Below are 13843 nucleotides of genomic sequence, written 5' to 3'. Positions count from 1 at the left end.
GTGAGCGTTTTCTAACTTTTGTGGGAATAATGGCGTCACCTTGGAATTAGCTCAGTCTGTTGGGAATGTTTAATCTCCTTATTGTATTGATTCCTTTGGAGTGCAGTCTAATCTGAGGGAAAAATCAAACTTGAGATGTTGTTTCAAGAAGTCCTTTTGTTTATTGAAATCTGCTTTAGTGGCTGATAACTTGAGGTTGTCATTTTACAAAGGGGGATATCATTGTATCTTCTATGGGTTTGGACTGGAGCAGTAGGAACGCAGACTAACTGCCCCTCCCTACTCAGCTTTACCCTTTCCTCCGCTTTGTGTCCAGTTCATCTTGAAGGGAGTGAGGATAAGAGGGGAGGATAAATGAGGGGCAGGAGACGCAAAGGACGCAGGAGGTGGTAGAGACCACTGCACTTGGCCGCTTACAGGTCTTGCCCACAGGCGTCAGCTTGTATTATGAGCTACTATCCTTTGGAGGTCAGTTTTCTGCCGCAATGACTGGGTCCAGTGAATTTTGAGAAAGCCCCTTAGGTGGTGGAGCACCATGCCACCTGCTCAGAGCGCCGCAAAGTTGCGTTTAGATTCGGCTCATGTCAGAGAAACAGTCAGGATTGGTGTGTTGACAAAGACAAGTGGGTCTCCCGAGTCATGGTTATGACAGTTGATCTTCTTTTTCAGAGGAGGGTGAGCACAAGCTGGAGCGGTTAGTGTAATCTTCCGAGAGGAAGTGACGGTTTAGCTCAGAAGGAATTGTCTGTGTAGAAGGGTGGTGAAACTTTCTAGGCTGAGCACACAATATGCATTTCAAGGCAGATCAGCTTAGAAATGTAATCATGTGGACAATGTGGGTGGAGAGGTCGGTTGGGCTAGTTCATTCTTTCGAATCCACTGCTTAGCTATTAGCGTTGTTGTTGTTTCTTAGTTGCTTCAGCCGTGTCCGGCTCCATGCGACCCCGTGGGACTGTAGCCCACCAGGGTTCTCTGGACATGGGATTCTCCAGGCAAGAATACTGGAGTGGGTTACCATTTCCTTCCCCAGGGGATCTTCTCCAGGGGATCAAACTCGCATCTCTTGCATTGCAGACCCAGGGAAGCCCCACTTACTCATATTTGCCACACCGTATTGAATATTTGCTCATAGTAGGCATTCTATGCCCTCTTTAGTCTGCAAAAATGACAAGTTAGATTATATTATCTCCATTTTATATATAAGGACGTTGAGACTTTCAAGAGGTATAGCTAAGATTGATGACAAAATTAAAATTTTAACTTAGGATTTTCTGTCCACAAAGCTTGCATTATTTTTTGACCCAACATCTATCATCTCTTTAACCAGCTCACTGACCTGCCAACCCACCCAATCCAACAATCAATCAGCCAGCACGTATTGGTTAACAGATGGATGTTAAATCATGTCATATAAATTCTGCTCTATCATAAAATGAAAATGAAATCACTTCTACACTGAGTGTGGCATTAACATGTACCCTTTTCTTTAAACTTCCCCCACCTCCCATTTCACTTGGGGGAAAAAAAACAGTTACTAGGATCAATGCAGTTCTTCCATTAGGAACTGTGTTCTGTCCAAGTCCCTGGAAGTCCCAAATAACAACAACTCTTCTTTTGCAGTGAAATATATTTTTAATTTCTCCAAGGCGAGGTGGTGAATTATTCACAGAGCCTTGTTCCTCTCCTGTTTTTACAGCACATTTTAAAATATGCAGAGCACTGGATTGAGTTCCCGTATTGGACAGCAAGCCCTAAATGCTTCCTCCATCCTCAGCTGGCGGAGCGGGGAGCGGGGAGGCGGGAGGATTTACTGTTGACGGACACAGCACCAACAGCCGTGTGAGGTCCTTCTCGCATCACCACTTCATTCATCCATGCATTCATTCACGGGAAAGTCTTCCTTAAGAGCCTCCTCATGTGCTGGCAGAGAAGGGAGCCGTGGGCCGTGGGGTCTGGAAGGGCGGATTCTGGCGTCTGATTGTCTGTTTCTCACAAGCTTTGTGTCACTTTGACAGCCTGCTCGATGCTCTCAGCCTTGGTTGCCTCTTGTGTAAACAGAACTAATACTAGTATTCATGCACACTTTGAAGATTATAGAAAATGATGCATCGGCAGTGCTTATTTCGGTGTTTGGCACCTAACAAATCATTGCCGTTGTTGTTCTTGCGATCATTGTTGTTATTGTTTGGGGGCTCCCCTGGTGATTCAGCAGTGAAGAACCCACCTGCCGGTTCAGGAGACGCAGGAGGTGTGGGTTCCGTCCCTGGTTGGAAAGATCCAACCAGGAGGGCACGGTCACCCACTCCAGCATTCTTGCTAGGAGAGCTACACAGACAGAGGAGCCTGGCGGGCTGCGGTCCACGGGGTCACAGAGTCAGACGGGACTGAGCGCCTGACCGCAGCACGGAGTGTCATTGTTTAGTGAGACCCACACACCGGGGCCTCCGGACGACCGCCCCTTCCTCCCACTCGCTGGATGAATGGCAGACGCGGAGAAATTCACTTTCTTGTCTGGCTCTCCGTTTTTCCATATGAATGTAAGAAAGTGCAGAGAATTGTATTCACTATACTTTTTCCTAAGGAGAACAGCATATTCATTTAGAAGAACTGCTTTGATGAGCTGTTTGAGGTGTCGGGTGAGTTCCTGAGGGCGCACTCAAACAACAAAAGATGATCCTCAAACTGTCACTTACAGGACAAGTAGATGCATTTAGAGACGAGGAAGGAGAGGGGGTGAGAAGGAGGAGGCGCAGTGGCGGGAGCGCTGACACCTAAGCCCTTTCTCTGGGATCCTCATTTTGGGGCGACATCTGTTAAACTCATAAAATACTCGATGTGAGTGCCTTTTATGGACAGTGATGAAGTGAAAAAAATTGAGGTCTGGAATGACACAGTTAATCAGGGATGGTCATTCCCCTTGGTTCCTCAGAAGCTTGTGTTCTAGACCAAAGGAGACGCCTTGCAGGGGGGGTGTCTGTGTGATGTATGTGACTAAGCTTGTGCACGTGCATGGGAGTGCATGCCCGCTTGCACAGAGGCCTGCTAATACTTTCGTGAAAGTTAACCTATATATGGACACACACGCTATGCCTTGCACACATGCGTATGCCTTGAACCCGTGAATATGGTTGCAGTGTATATATATATATATGTGTATATGTGTGTGAATGTATGCATATTGCAGGAATGTCTATTGAATGTGTGAGAGCTTATGATTTTGTGCTTGTGTGAATGTGTGTGAATGTGTGTGTGTATGTGTGTGTGTGTGTGTGTATACTCATCACCCACCCTGTGTTTTGGGAGAGCTCCCCTTGGCTAAGAGGAAGGCTGTGAACTGAGTCTCTGGGGAAAGGCTGAGGAGAGAGTTTTCAGAAGGAAAGGCTGAGGGACGCCCCAGACACCTGAAGTCCAGACATGCCCTTCCCTTTTCTGGGAACAGTGTCCCCTAGTGACTCAGAAGCTAAGATGATTGATTTCCCCCCTCATCGCCCATCCTCTGCGTGTTCCACTTTGTTCCCCCCTGAAAGAAGTGCTGCAGACAGCGAGACAAAGCCCCAGAGGACAGAAAGACTGAGGAAAGGTCTATGAGGGGTGAAGAGGCAATTTGCAGGAATGCCCAAATGGGAAAGCAACTCTAAACAGAATGTTCTCTTAATAAACAAGAAATTAAGTCTTAATAATGCAGCAAGAAGCCCATTAACCCCTCTTGATCTAAGGTTTGCTTCTTCCAGTTCTCAGTCCTGAGGGACCTGGGCTATTTCCCCTTCTCTTTCACAGGCCCCTTAGAGAGCCTGAGCTGACACTTGTAATATTTATTTCCTCTGCCTCCTGGCTCTAACTTCTAGCTTATATTCACTTATTTAATCATTTACCTCTCCACTCATCTATCTGCTCATCTGTCCATTTAATCATCTGTCTCCCCATCCATCCATCCACCTACCCATCAAATGGTAACCGAACTTCAGCTCTTCACTTGACCTGGGAGAAGCATTGGGAACATTACAAAGAAGAATCAGATAGAGTCCCTCTTGCCTCAGGCCACTACTCACCCTCTGGAACTCAACATCTAATTGTTGAGTATAAAGTCGTCTTTAAGCCAAGTCTGTTCCGGTTGCTGCAGATCCAAAGGATGGATGGTCATGCTCTCTTGTGTAACTTGCAAAGGCTTCATGGAAAGGTGCAGATAACAGTTTCTTTTCCTGAACTCAGCTTAAATCTAGGCCTGTGGAACCCAGAGATTAATTTTAATGATCCTGAATCTTCTCACTGGAAGATTTCAGTCTGGTAGTTAAGGCAGATGTGTCATCAACAAACACTGCAGAGCTGGACCACTTCCATATTTATCCGCTCATCCACACATAAAATGCTGATCATTTGTTAAGCACATAATATATGCCCAGATTGTGCTAGGCAACGACAACGAAGTGATGGAAGGCTCTTACATCCTCACTGACTTCACAGAGCTTCTTCTCTGGTAAAAGAGACAGACTGTTCAACAAGCAATCACCAGGAAATGTAACCGGTAACACACCGCAGAAATAAAAAGGGACCGTGCGTGGAAGCCTGCCGTTAGCGTTCTCACTTCAGCCTAAGTGAGCAGTTGGCGACTCCCGGAAGGCTTCCCAGAGGTGGTGCTGTGTCTGGCGCCACCTGAGCGATGAGTAGAAGCCGGCCAGGAGAAGAGCAGAGCCCCGACCACGAGAGAGAAAGGGCACGTTTGTGTAGGACCGAGCGTAGCTGGCGTGACGGGAGATGCAGCTGGGAGAGACCAGATCACCAGTGACTTGGGTCCCACGGTGCCCACAGGGACGCAGACACCCCTCCTCCGGGCTGCATCCCGCCCCACGCATCGGCACCTTCACCCTTCATCTGGCGCATCGCTGAAGTGATTCCTGTGTGCGTCTGTCTCCCTAGACCCGTGTCGTCCAATCGAAACATGACATGAGCCGCTAGTGTGAGTCACAAATGCCATTTACAACTTTCCAACCACATTTTTAAAAGTGAAAAGAAAAAGGGGAGAATCAATTTAACCATATATCTTATCTCACATAATATGTCCAGAATATTATCTCAACATGTAATGAAAACCTATTATTGGTATTTTTATTTCTTTTTTCCTGTTAGTCTGTTTTTATTTTGTAATTGAAGTATAGTCAATTTACAATATGGTGTTACTTTTAGAAGTACAGCACAGTGATTCAGTTTTGTATATTTTTTTTCAGATTCTTTTCCATTATAAGTTATTACAAGATACTGAATCTTGCTCCCTGCGTTATAGAGTAAATCCTTGTTGCTTATCTTTTATGTATAGTAATTTGCACCTGCTAATCTCATACCCCTAATTTATCCATCCTGCCCTCTTCCCTTTGGTGACCATAAGTTTGTTTTCTGTGTCTGTGAATCTGTTTTGTAAGTAAGCACATTTTTTAGAACCCGCATATAAGTGATATCATGTGATATTTGTCTTTCTCTGTCTTACGTCACTTAGGATGATCATCTCTGGGTCCATCCATGTTGCTGGAAGTGGCAGTGTTTCGTTCTTTCTTATGGCTGAGTAATATTCCATGGCACATATGTAACACATCTTCCATAAATCAAGCATCTGTTGATGAGTGTTGAGTTTCCATGCCTTGGCTATTGTGAATAGTGCTGCTATGAACATGGGGTACGTGGATCTTTCCAAATGAGAGATTCCTCTGGATATGTGCCCAGGAGGGGGATTGCTGGATCATATTTTTACTTTTTAAAGGACCCTCCATACCATTTTCCATAACGGCTGCACCAATTTACATTCCCACCAACAGTGTAGGAAGGTTCCATTTTCTCCACACCCTTTACAGTCTTTGTTATTAGTGAGATATTTTAGTTTTTTTTTTTTTTTGACATTGTCCAGTTCTTGGAATTCCACTGTGTAGTTTATAGGCACAGTGCATCTCAGTTTGGAACAACCGGATTTTAGATGCCCACCAGCCACATTTGGCCAGTGGCTCCTATCCTGGGCAGCACGTGTGTGTTCACTGGGTGACTCTAAGGATGGGGCGCTGTCTTATTCACTTGTCCCCATTGCCATTGCCTGCCGGAGTGCTCAGAACACGCAGAGTACAGTGCATATATGTGAGCTAAACAGAACGGACGCCCTGGAGAGCGGTAAAGCCGGGTGGCGACTGCTGTCTGGGGGAGGGTGTGGCCGGGAAAGCCCCAGCAGGAAGCTGATAACCAATAACCGAGCAGCTTCTGGAGCGTGCATGGGAGATGCCAGGCCACGGGCAGAGGGCAGCAAGAGGAGGCGACCCTGAAATCGGGCTCAAAACACTGGGCAGGATTTCAGTGGCCAGACATGTAGAGGAAGGAAAGACTGGGATTCCAAGCAGAAAATAGACAAATAAATAAAAATGGAACCGGAGGAAAATTGGCAAGAATAAAGTATGGAGGCAGAAGGAATCGTTTGGCTGAAAGACAGACGAGGCTCCACAGGGAGAGCTCTGAACCACAAGGAAACCACGTTCTTCAAGCAGTCATGGCGGGGCCAAGGTGGAGGGATTGACCTCTGTGTCAGGACCGTGTCGGCGTCCTAGGATAACCACTGTTCTTCCAAAAGTAGTTGTTTATTGTGTTTTTGTTTTTTAACCTTCCCTTTAACTCAAAAAATCATCAGCATTCTAAAGAAACTTCAGTTATCTTAGATATCAGGCTTTTGTCCTTAGAAAGTTATCCGTAACGTTTGTTCTCTGACGACCCTATTGTATTGGGTTGACTAAAAGTAAGCATAAGTCTTATATGATTGATAATCTGTAGTATCGAACAATGGCGGAACTTATTCTGTGCCAGGCAGAGCTCAGGTACTTTATGTCATTAACAGGTTTAACCCTATGACGACCTAGGTGGTAAATGCAGTTAGTATTTCCAATATTACACATGAAAAACCTGCCGTGCAGAGGGGGTAGGTAACTGACTCCTGTAGCTAGTTCAAGTCCAGGCAGTCTAGTTCTAGAATCAAATGTTCTGCTCCTATCCCAAACGATTTTTGGTTGCTACAACAAACAGATGCTAATATAAGGACTTTGTATATACTAATTAATTTATTCTTCTTAATTACTCCATGGAATAGGTGCTATTTTTATTCTTCTAATCTTATTCATGAATAAACTGAGAAACAGAGAGGTTATGTCCCCAAGTTCACAGATAGTTGAGGGTGAAACCAGAAGTGCAAGGATCAGATCTGTTTAGGTGGGGCTTCCTTTCTGAAGTTCTGATGAATCATCCTGTTATCCAAGATAAAATCCACCATAATTCATACTGTTAGTAACATATGCATTTATTTCTAAGGAAAATTTCATGGAGTAAATTATGTAAGGTTTTCTCTCTCTCTCTCCCTCTATCTCTTCTACCCTATGCCTAACTTTCTTGTCATCTCCCCTCTCCTCCAAAATGTAACTTAAGAAATATTAATTGGATAAATGAAAAAAGTGGATGATTAACTGTTTACTATTAATATCTGCCAAGCACCAGACTTTGGACAAAGGATTATGTTACACGCTCAGTCCCTCAGTTGTGTCCATCTCTTTGCCAACCCTATGTCTATGGAATTCTCCAGGCAAGAATACTGGAGTGGGTAGCCATTTCCTCCTTCGGGGCATCTTTCCGACCTAGGGATTGACCCCAGTCTCCTAAAGCAGTGACTAATATGGACAGTGGGCTTCCCCAGTGGCATAGTGGTAAAAACTCCATCTGCAGTGTAGGAGACTGAGGTTCAATCTCTGAGTCAGGGAGATCCCCTGGAGAAGGAAATGGCAACCCACTTCAGTATTCTTGCCTGGAGAATCTTGTGGACAGAGAAGCCTGGCGGGCTGCAGTCTGTGTGGTTGCAAAAGAGTCAGACACGACCTAGCAGTTAAACAACGGCAACAATAATATAGACAGCATCTGATTTCACAGGACTGACGGTTTAGCTTTTCCTCTCTCCACAGACGCATAGTTATTCCTATTTGTTTATCTGTATCTCTGTCTAAACTATGTCTTATCTGTCTCTCTCTCCCTGTCTCTCGATCTCTCTGTCCATCCATCTATCTGGGAGGGGGTAGCAGAGGGAGAAGGAAAGGAGGAAGAAAGGAGGGAAGAGGAGAGGGGAGAAATGAGAGGAGGAGTAGGAGGAGCTGGATGATAGGAAGGAAACAGAGGAGGAGAAAGGAACGGGAAGGGCTCATCCAAGTTTGTTTTCATGATTCTCCTCCTGTTGAAGCTTTGTGCTTACCGCCACCTCTGGACTGTCTTGCTTGCGTTGTGCTCTTGCTTTTCAGAGGCAGAAGGAAATCTGGGCAAAATTAGAGGCCCAAAGCTATTCTCTGTTTCGAAGCCCTGAAGCCCTTCTACCCCTCACAGAGTTCAACAGCCTGCCTGAGCTTCTTTCCTTTTCCACGCAGGGGAGGAGGCCTTGACCATGTACATGGACAAAAGTCGCCTGGACAGAAAGTCAGGGAATGCCACTCAAAGTGTTGAAGCTCTGCACCAGCTTGCATCGTCCTACTTTGTTGACCGTGATGGCACCATGAGGAGGCTCCATGAGATCCAGATATCAACCGGAGCAATCAAGGTACAGCCTGAGGGGCAGGTTCTCACGGCAGCAGCACTGCGCTGAAGTGGTCTGAGAGTCGGTGGGCAGATGAGATTCCTCGCCTCCTTACTTCCTATGGAGCTAACAGTGCCCCTGGCCAGCCATGCTGACCGAGGTTTTCCAGTGCCCTATAATACCCTGAGTATTTTCATTAAGACCACATGTACTGATTTCCTGGGGCAGCCCTGGCTGTGGTCATGGGGTGTAATTACCCATAGTACTTGCTTTCACTCTTCAAGTTCCATGTAAATGATTTCTAGGCTCCCTTTGTAGGTGAATAAACTGAGGCTACACTGAGTAATTAATTTTCACAAGGTCATAGAGTTCCCAGAAGTCAGATTATGCCTAGGCCAGTAATTGGTTAACACCTGTGTTTTTCATCTCCCTCTTCCCATTTTACAGATGTGAACACTGAGGTCCAAAAGTTAAAGACTTTTGCTCAGGGTTACACACCTAGCCAGATCAGTAACAGGAATTAGAACTCTACTCTCTAGACCAGGGTCAGGAATATTTTTTGTCAAGAGCCAATAATAAATATTTCAAGATTTGCAGGACATATGACCCCTGTGGCTACAACTCACCTATGCTGCTGTAGAACAAAATCAACCATAGACAATGTATAAAAAAAAAATGATCATAGCCATTTTCCAGTAAAAGTTTATTTATAAAAACAGCCAGCCTGTCACTTGCTGACCCATGCTCATCTACCCAGTGCTGTCCAACAGACCCTTCCAAGATGATGGAAAAGCTCCGAATGTGTGCTGGCCAAGACAGGAGCCACTAGACATATGGGGTTATGGAGCTCATGACTTCTGGCTACTTACAAACTATATTTGTAAGGGTTTTTTTTTTTTTAATTTTAATTTATTTAAATTTAAATAGCCGTATTGGAAAGCGCAGCCGCAGCCGTAAAGTTTCACCTCACTGCCTTACAGCATAGGTACTTATATACTCCACTTTCAATATAAGAAATTCAAGGATTACCTTTATAAAGAGAATGAAGGAGGGCATTTTTGATAAAAAGGATTAGTTCTTTGGAGGGTTTCAGTGAAGATTTTTTTGCATCTCAAGTTCTCTTAAACCAGATTATACCTGCATTTTACGTCTCATTCTTCAGTCTGATTTCTTCTGAATAAAATGCAGACATAGTCTTAGGTTGTTGTTGTTGCTAGTTTTCTATCAAGACATTAAAAGGTGCCTCTCAGGACAGTGTGCGTGTGAAGGGTTGCGGGTGGCAGGGGAGTGTTGGTAGGGGTCAGGTAGATGAGTCAGAAACTGACCCAGGGAAGAGAAGAATCGTGGGCGGGAGAGCCTTGCTGAGGAGGGAGAGAAATAAATCAGATCGACAAACAAAGGGCCAGCTTATCCGAGAAGAATCGGCTGTCGGGGGGATTATGTTGTTAGGGGACTCAGCATGGGGAGCTGGAGCCTTATGCAGCCATCGGAGTCGGAGCAGCGAGGCCAAGGCCTGGTTTTCATTATCACCAAATGGTTCCCTCCCCCCGGGATGGGATTCAGAATTGAGATATTGAAGCTCTGTCGGGAGATAATCCTCTCTTGTGCATCCTGGAAGTGCAGTCTGCCTCTTTAGGAGGAGTTTCTCAGAGAAATTAGACAGAGGCCACTCAAGAAACCCTTCTTGCAACAGCTCCCCCCTCGACATTCAATCTGGGACTCAGGTTTTTCTAGCCATTTCTTGAGGCTCCTTCAAGACCCAGCTGGTTAGAATGGGTCTCCCCGCCAGCTCTGTGTAAGATGAGCAACCGACCCAGGTGGGGGAACTTTGCCAGTTGTGTTCCTCTCCCTGAGTATCTTTATAGCAAAGCTGAATTGGTAGTTTTGAATGTCTTTCAACAATAACCATGCTATTATTCTATACACAAAAAAGAGTAAATTACTTTTTAAAAGCAAAGCCTAATAACCTTCCATTTATGTACTGTTTCCTAAGTGCTGAACACTTCAAAAACATGATCCCTTTACTGTTAGGGTGGATATTGTAGAGATAGGGAAATTGAGGCTTATAAAGGGGAGTTACTGACCCAAAGCTCTCCTGCTGGACAGAGGCAGAGCTGGCGCTGCTAGAACCCTCCTTCTCTATAGCAGCCAGCGCTGTGTCTTAGCAGCAGGACGCAAACCCCAAAACAAGCCCACCAACGATTGTGTGAAATAATGGAAAGTAAAGACCGAAGAGATGAAGAAGCCACTGTACATACTGTACCGTTCACATCTCAAGGTTGTCTTCTAGAATAGCTGTCCGCCCTGCTGTCCACCACCTGAGTTATTCTCAGACAGTCGTTTAGAAACTCACCGCCAGAGGACAGGGGCGTTCATTCTGCAGTGGAGCTGATTGTGCTCTTTGCTAATTTTTCTGTGAAAATGGGAATGATTGTATTGTTCTTGCCTACTAACAATGCATACGTACTCATCGATAATGCACATTGCAATTTATAAAGGCTCTGGGTAATGAGATGTCTGTTATCGAACATACGCCACGTGCCAGGCACTTCCGCCCATCAGGTTTGGTCTCACAGCCTTCGTGGGCAGGATTTATTAGCTTCAGGTTTCAGGAGCCTAGAGAAGTGCCGCCTGTGGTCACACAGCAAATCAATGGCCCAGCCAGGATTTAACGCTGACCCTCCTATTTCCAGAGCCCACGCTTTCGAAATACACAGTAGTGTTTCCACTTGTTATTAGTTCATAAAATACAGTGGCTCGGTGACGTGAGAACCAAGGATAGAACCTGGGCGCTCTGGCTCCCATCCGTGCTAGATTGCCCTGCTAGCCTGCCCGCTTGGCACCAGTCAGCCCTGGTCCTCAGCACGGGCAGGGGCTCGGGGAGTGGCCGCGGGCGCAGTCAGACTCTCCCTGCTGCTGCATCCCTGCTGGGGGCTGACTCTGCAGGATCTGTCCCAGCCAAGGGCATCCGTCTCACACCTGTCGCCCTCGCTGTCCCCTCCAGGTCACAGAGACACGCACCGGGCCCCTGGGCTGTAACAGCTACGACAATCTGGACTCTGTGAGTTCCGTACTTCTGCAGAGCACCGAGAGCAAACTGCACCTTCAAGGTAGGATGTCAGTGGAAGTGATGGGAACAGAGGGGGGGGAGGGAGCAGGCTGCGGGAGGAGGGATGGGGGAGCATCAGGAGGCCAGATGTGGAGTGAGAAAGAAGAAGAAGATGAAAGGCAGAGAGAAACCAATGAAAGCTAAAAATATGGAAATCAAGACAGTTATGATGTCTTTTTTTAAAATTTTAACGTATATGGGACATTAAATTCATGGTTATTAATTAGTTTTCAGAGATAAAGTTATGGAAATGTGAGCTTTATCTGATTATTTTGATGAAAATGTCTAAACAGTGTTATTTATAGATGTTCCAGATCTAATATATATTAAAGTTTCATATCATAGTGTCTGAATTTCCCACATTATTATGTTTGATTCTCAATGTATTTTGGCAGATGTTATTTGAATTCAAAGAACTATAGGGCACTTTATAGAATTTGGGGTTCCGTGTAATCTTCTTTCTCCTCCTTTGTTAATCATTTGTGGTCTTTAGTACATTCATACATATATATGTGTGTGGGCGTGCGTGCTTTTAGCAGAGTTTGCAAATGAGAACATTCAGTGCTGGCCAGAATAGAGCAAGACAAATGCACTTAGGCATTGCTAGTGAAATTGCAATAATCCTAAGGATTAGTTTGTTGAAGTATATATTTGTATTTGTTTATTATCTGTTATATGTAAGATCCATATATACTCAAGACCTTGAAGGAAACATGTTTTAAAACAGTCATTTTATCCTGATTAATTCATCACGAAGAGGAGGGGAGATTGTAGGGGGAGAAATGATAAGACTTTTAAGTACAGATAGTGCTATTTTAAAAAGCATAATTTATAATAGCAAAGAAAAAAACAAAGTAAAGATCTCAATTTTCTACCTGAGGAGACTAAATGAATTATGTAGCATCCATACAACATAATATTAGGCAGGTGCTAAAATGCTGTTTGTAAAGAATTTTAAAGATATGTGAAAATGATTTGGTATTATGTCAATTGAAAATGGATGATTTTGATTGAAGGAATGGTATGAACTTAATGTAAAAGGATAAGGAAAAATAACATTGCAAGGAATTATGCCAAGATGTTAAGAGGTTACTTCTGGATGATTAGGTTAGAGGTGATTTATTTTAGCTTCCAATTCTTTTTCTAACTTTTCTACAATGATCATGTATTAACTTTATAGTCAGAAAAAAAAAATGGCATATACTTTGACTTTGAGCGAGCTAAGAATGTGACCTTCTAGAAAGGTATATGATAAAGGTGATTCTGAATGTCAGTGGGAGGAAAGTTGGGTTGAGATTGGCAGATCGAGCTAAGCAGAGCCTAATATGACTTTTATATTCTGGTTCCTTGGCAACTCTTTGATTCATGCTCCTGTTATAGAAGACGGTTGGAAAGCGGTACAGGGTGAGCTTGGTAGCGTCACTTGGGAGCAGTGAATGAAATTCCATCAGGGCAAATCAGGTCAAGAGAATGGTCTAGTGTTAAAACAAAAGCCAAGAAAACAAAACCTCGAATATATGAAGAATAATCCTATCCCGAGTATACAGAGAAAAGAGTATACAGATGTGTTTGGTCATGCCTGATAAGAAATGACTAAGACAGACAGACTGACCTTAGGTGTGCCAAGATCCCCAACGTTAGCTACTGAGATGCCTACAGTGAGCTTGTGGAGTGAGAGCAGGGTTTGAATCCAGGAAGTGTGGCTCTGGTCTGCGTCTGATCACCCTGCTATGCACGAAGGAGGTAGAGAGTGTGAGTTATATCTGGAGTAAATTTAGACGGGATGAGCAAGATGTTGCTAGGAAGTTATTAAGATCTTAGGGACATTTAGAAACTGATTTACCTTGAAGCTAAGAAAGTTTAAGATCCAGGGCTCTCTGGCCTTCTAAGTCCCTAACTTTTCTCATTCTAAATATTCACATTCCCATGTGATTTTGAATTCCTTTCTTCAGTAGGCACCTGTAGTAAAAGCCTCAGTCCTCCAAAACCCAGATCTGCCATTGGTTACATTATTTCTTGTCCAGTCACTAAGCACTTAAATGAAGTGACCATTAATTTGAGAGTAGTAGGAACCATGAAAGGGTTTTACAAAACAAAATAGCAGGAAGAGATTAATGTTTTGGAAGATCGATCTGGCTATTGTGTGGTCAGTTAATTAAAAAGTAGAT

General features: G+C 44.4%; 1 protein-coding gene across 1 annotated transcript in view; it reads left to right on the top strand.

Annotated features, from left to right (window-relative positions):
• The window catches only part of BRINP1 (BMP/retinoic acid inducible neural specific 1), a 187551-nt gene that overhangs the window by 117435 nt on the left and 56273 nt on the right, over positions 1-13843 (top strand). The window contains exons 4-5 of the mRNA XM_043453745.1: positions 8421-8590; positions 11571-11676. Of these exons, the coding sequence (XP_043309680.1) occupies positions 8421-8590; positions 11571-11676 (276 nt within the window). The remainder of the gene's footprint in view (positions 1-8420; positions 8591-11570; positions 11677-13843) is intronic.

The sequence above is a fragment of the Cervus canadensis genome, chromosome 30 (assembly GCF_019320065.1).
Source record: "Cervus canadensis isolate Bull #8, Minnesota chromosome 30, ASM1932006v1, whole genome shotgun sequence".
NCBI lineage: Eukaryota > Metazoa > Chordata > Mammalia > Artiodactyla > Cervidae > Cervus > Cervus canadensis.
Note: the sequence above shows the minus strand (reverse complement) of the source record. Positions and strands in the feature narration are given on the sequence as shown.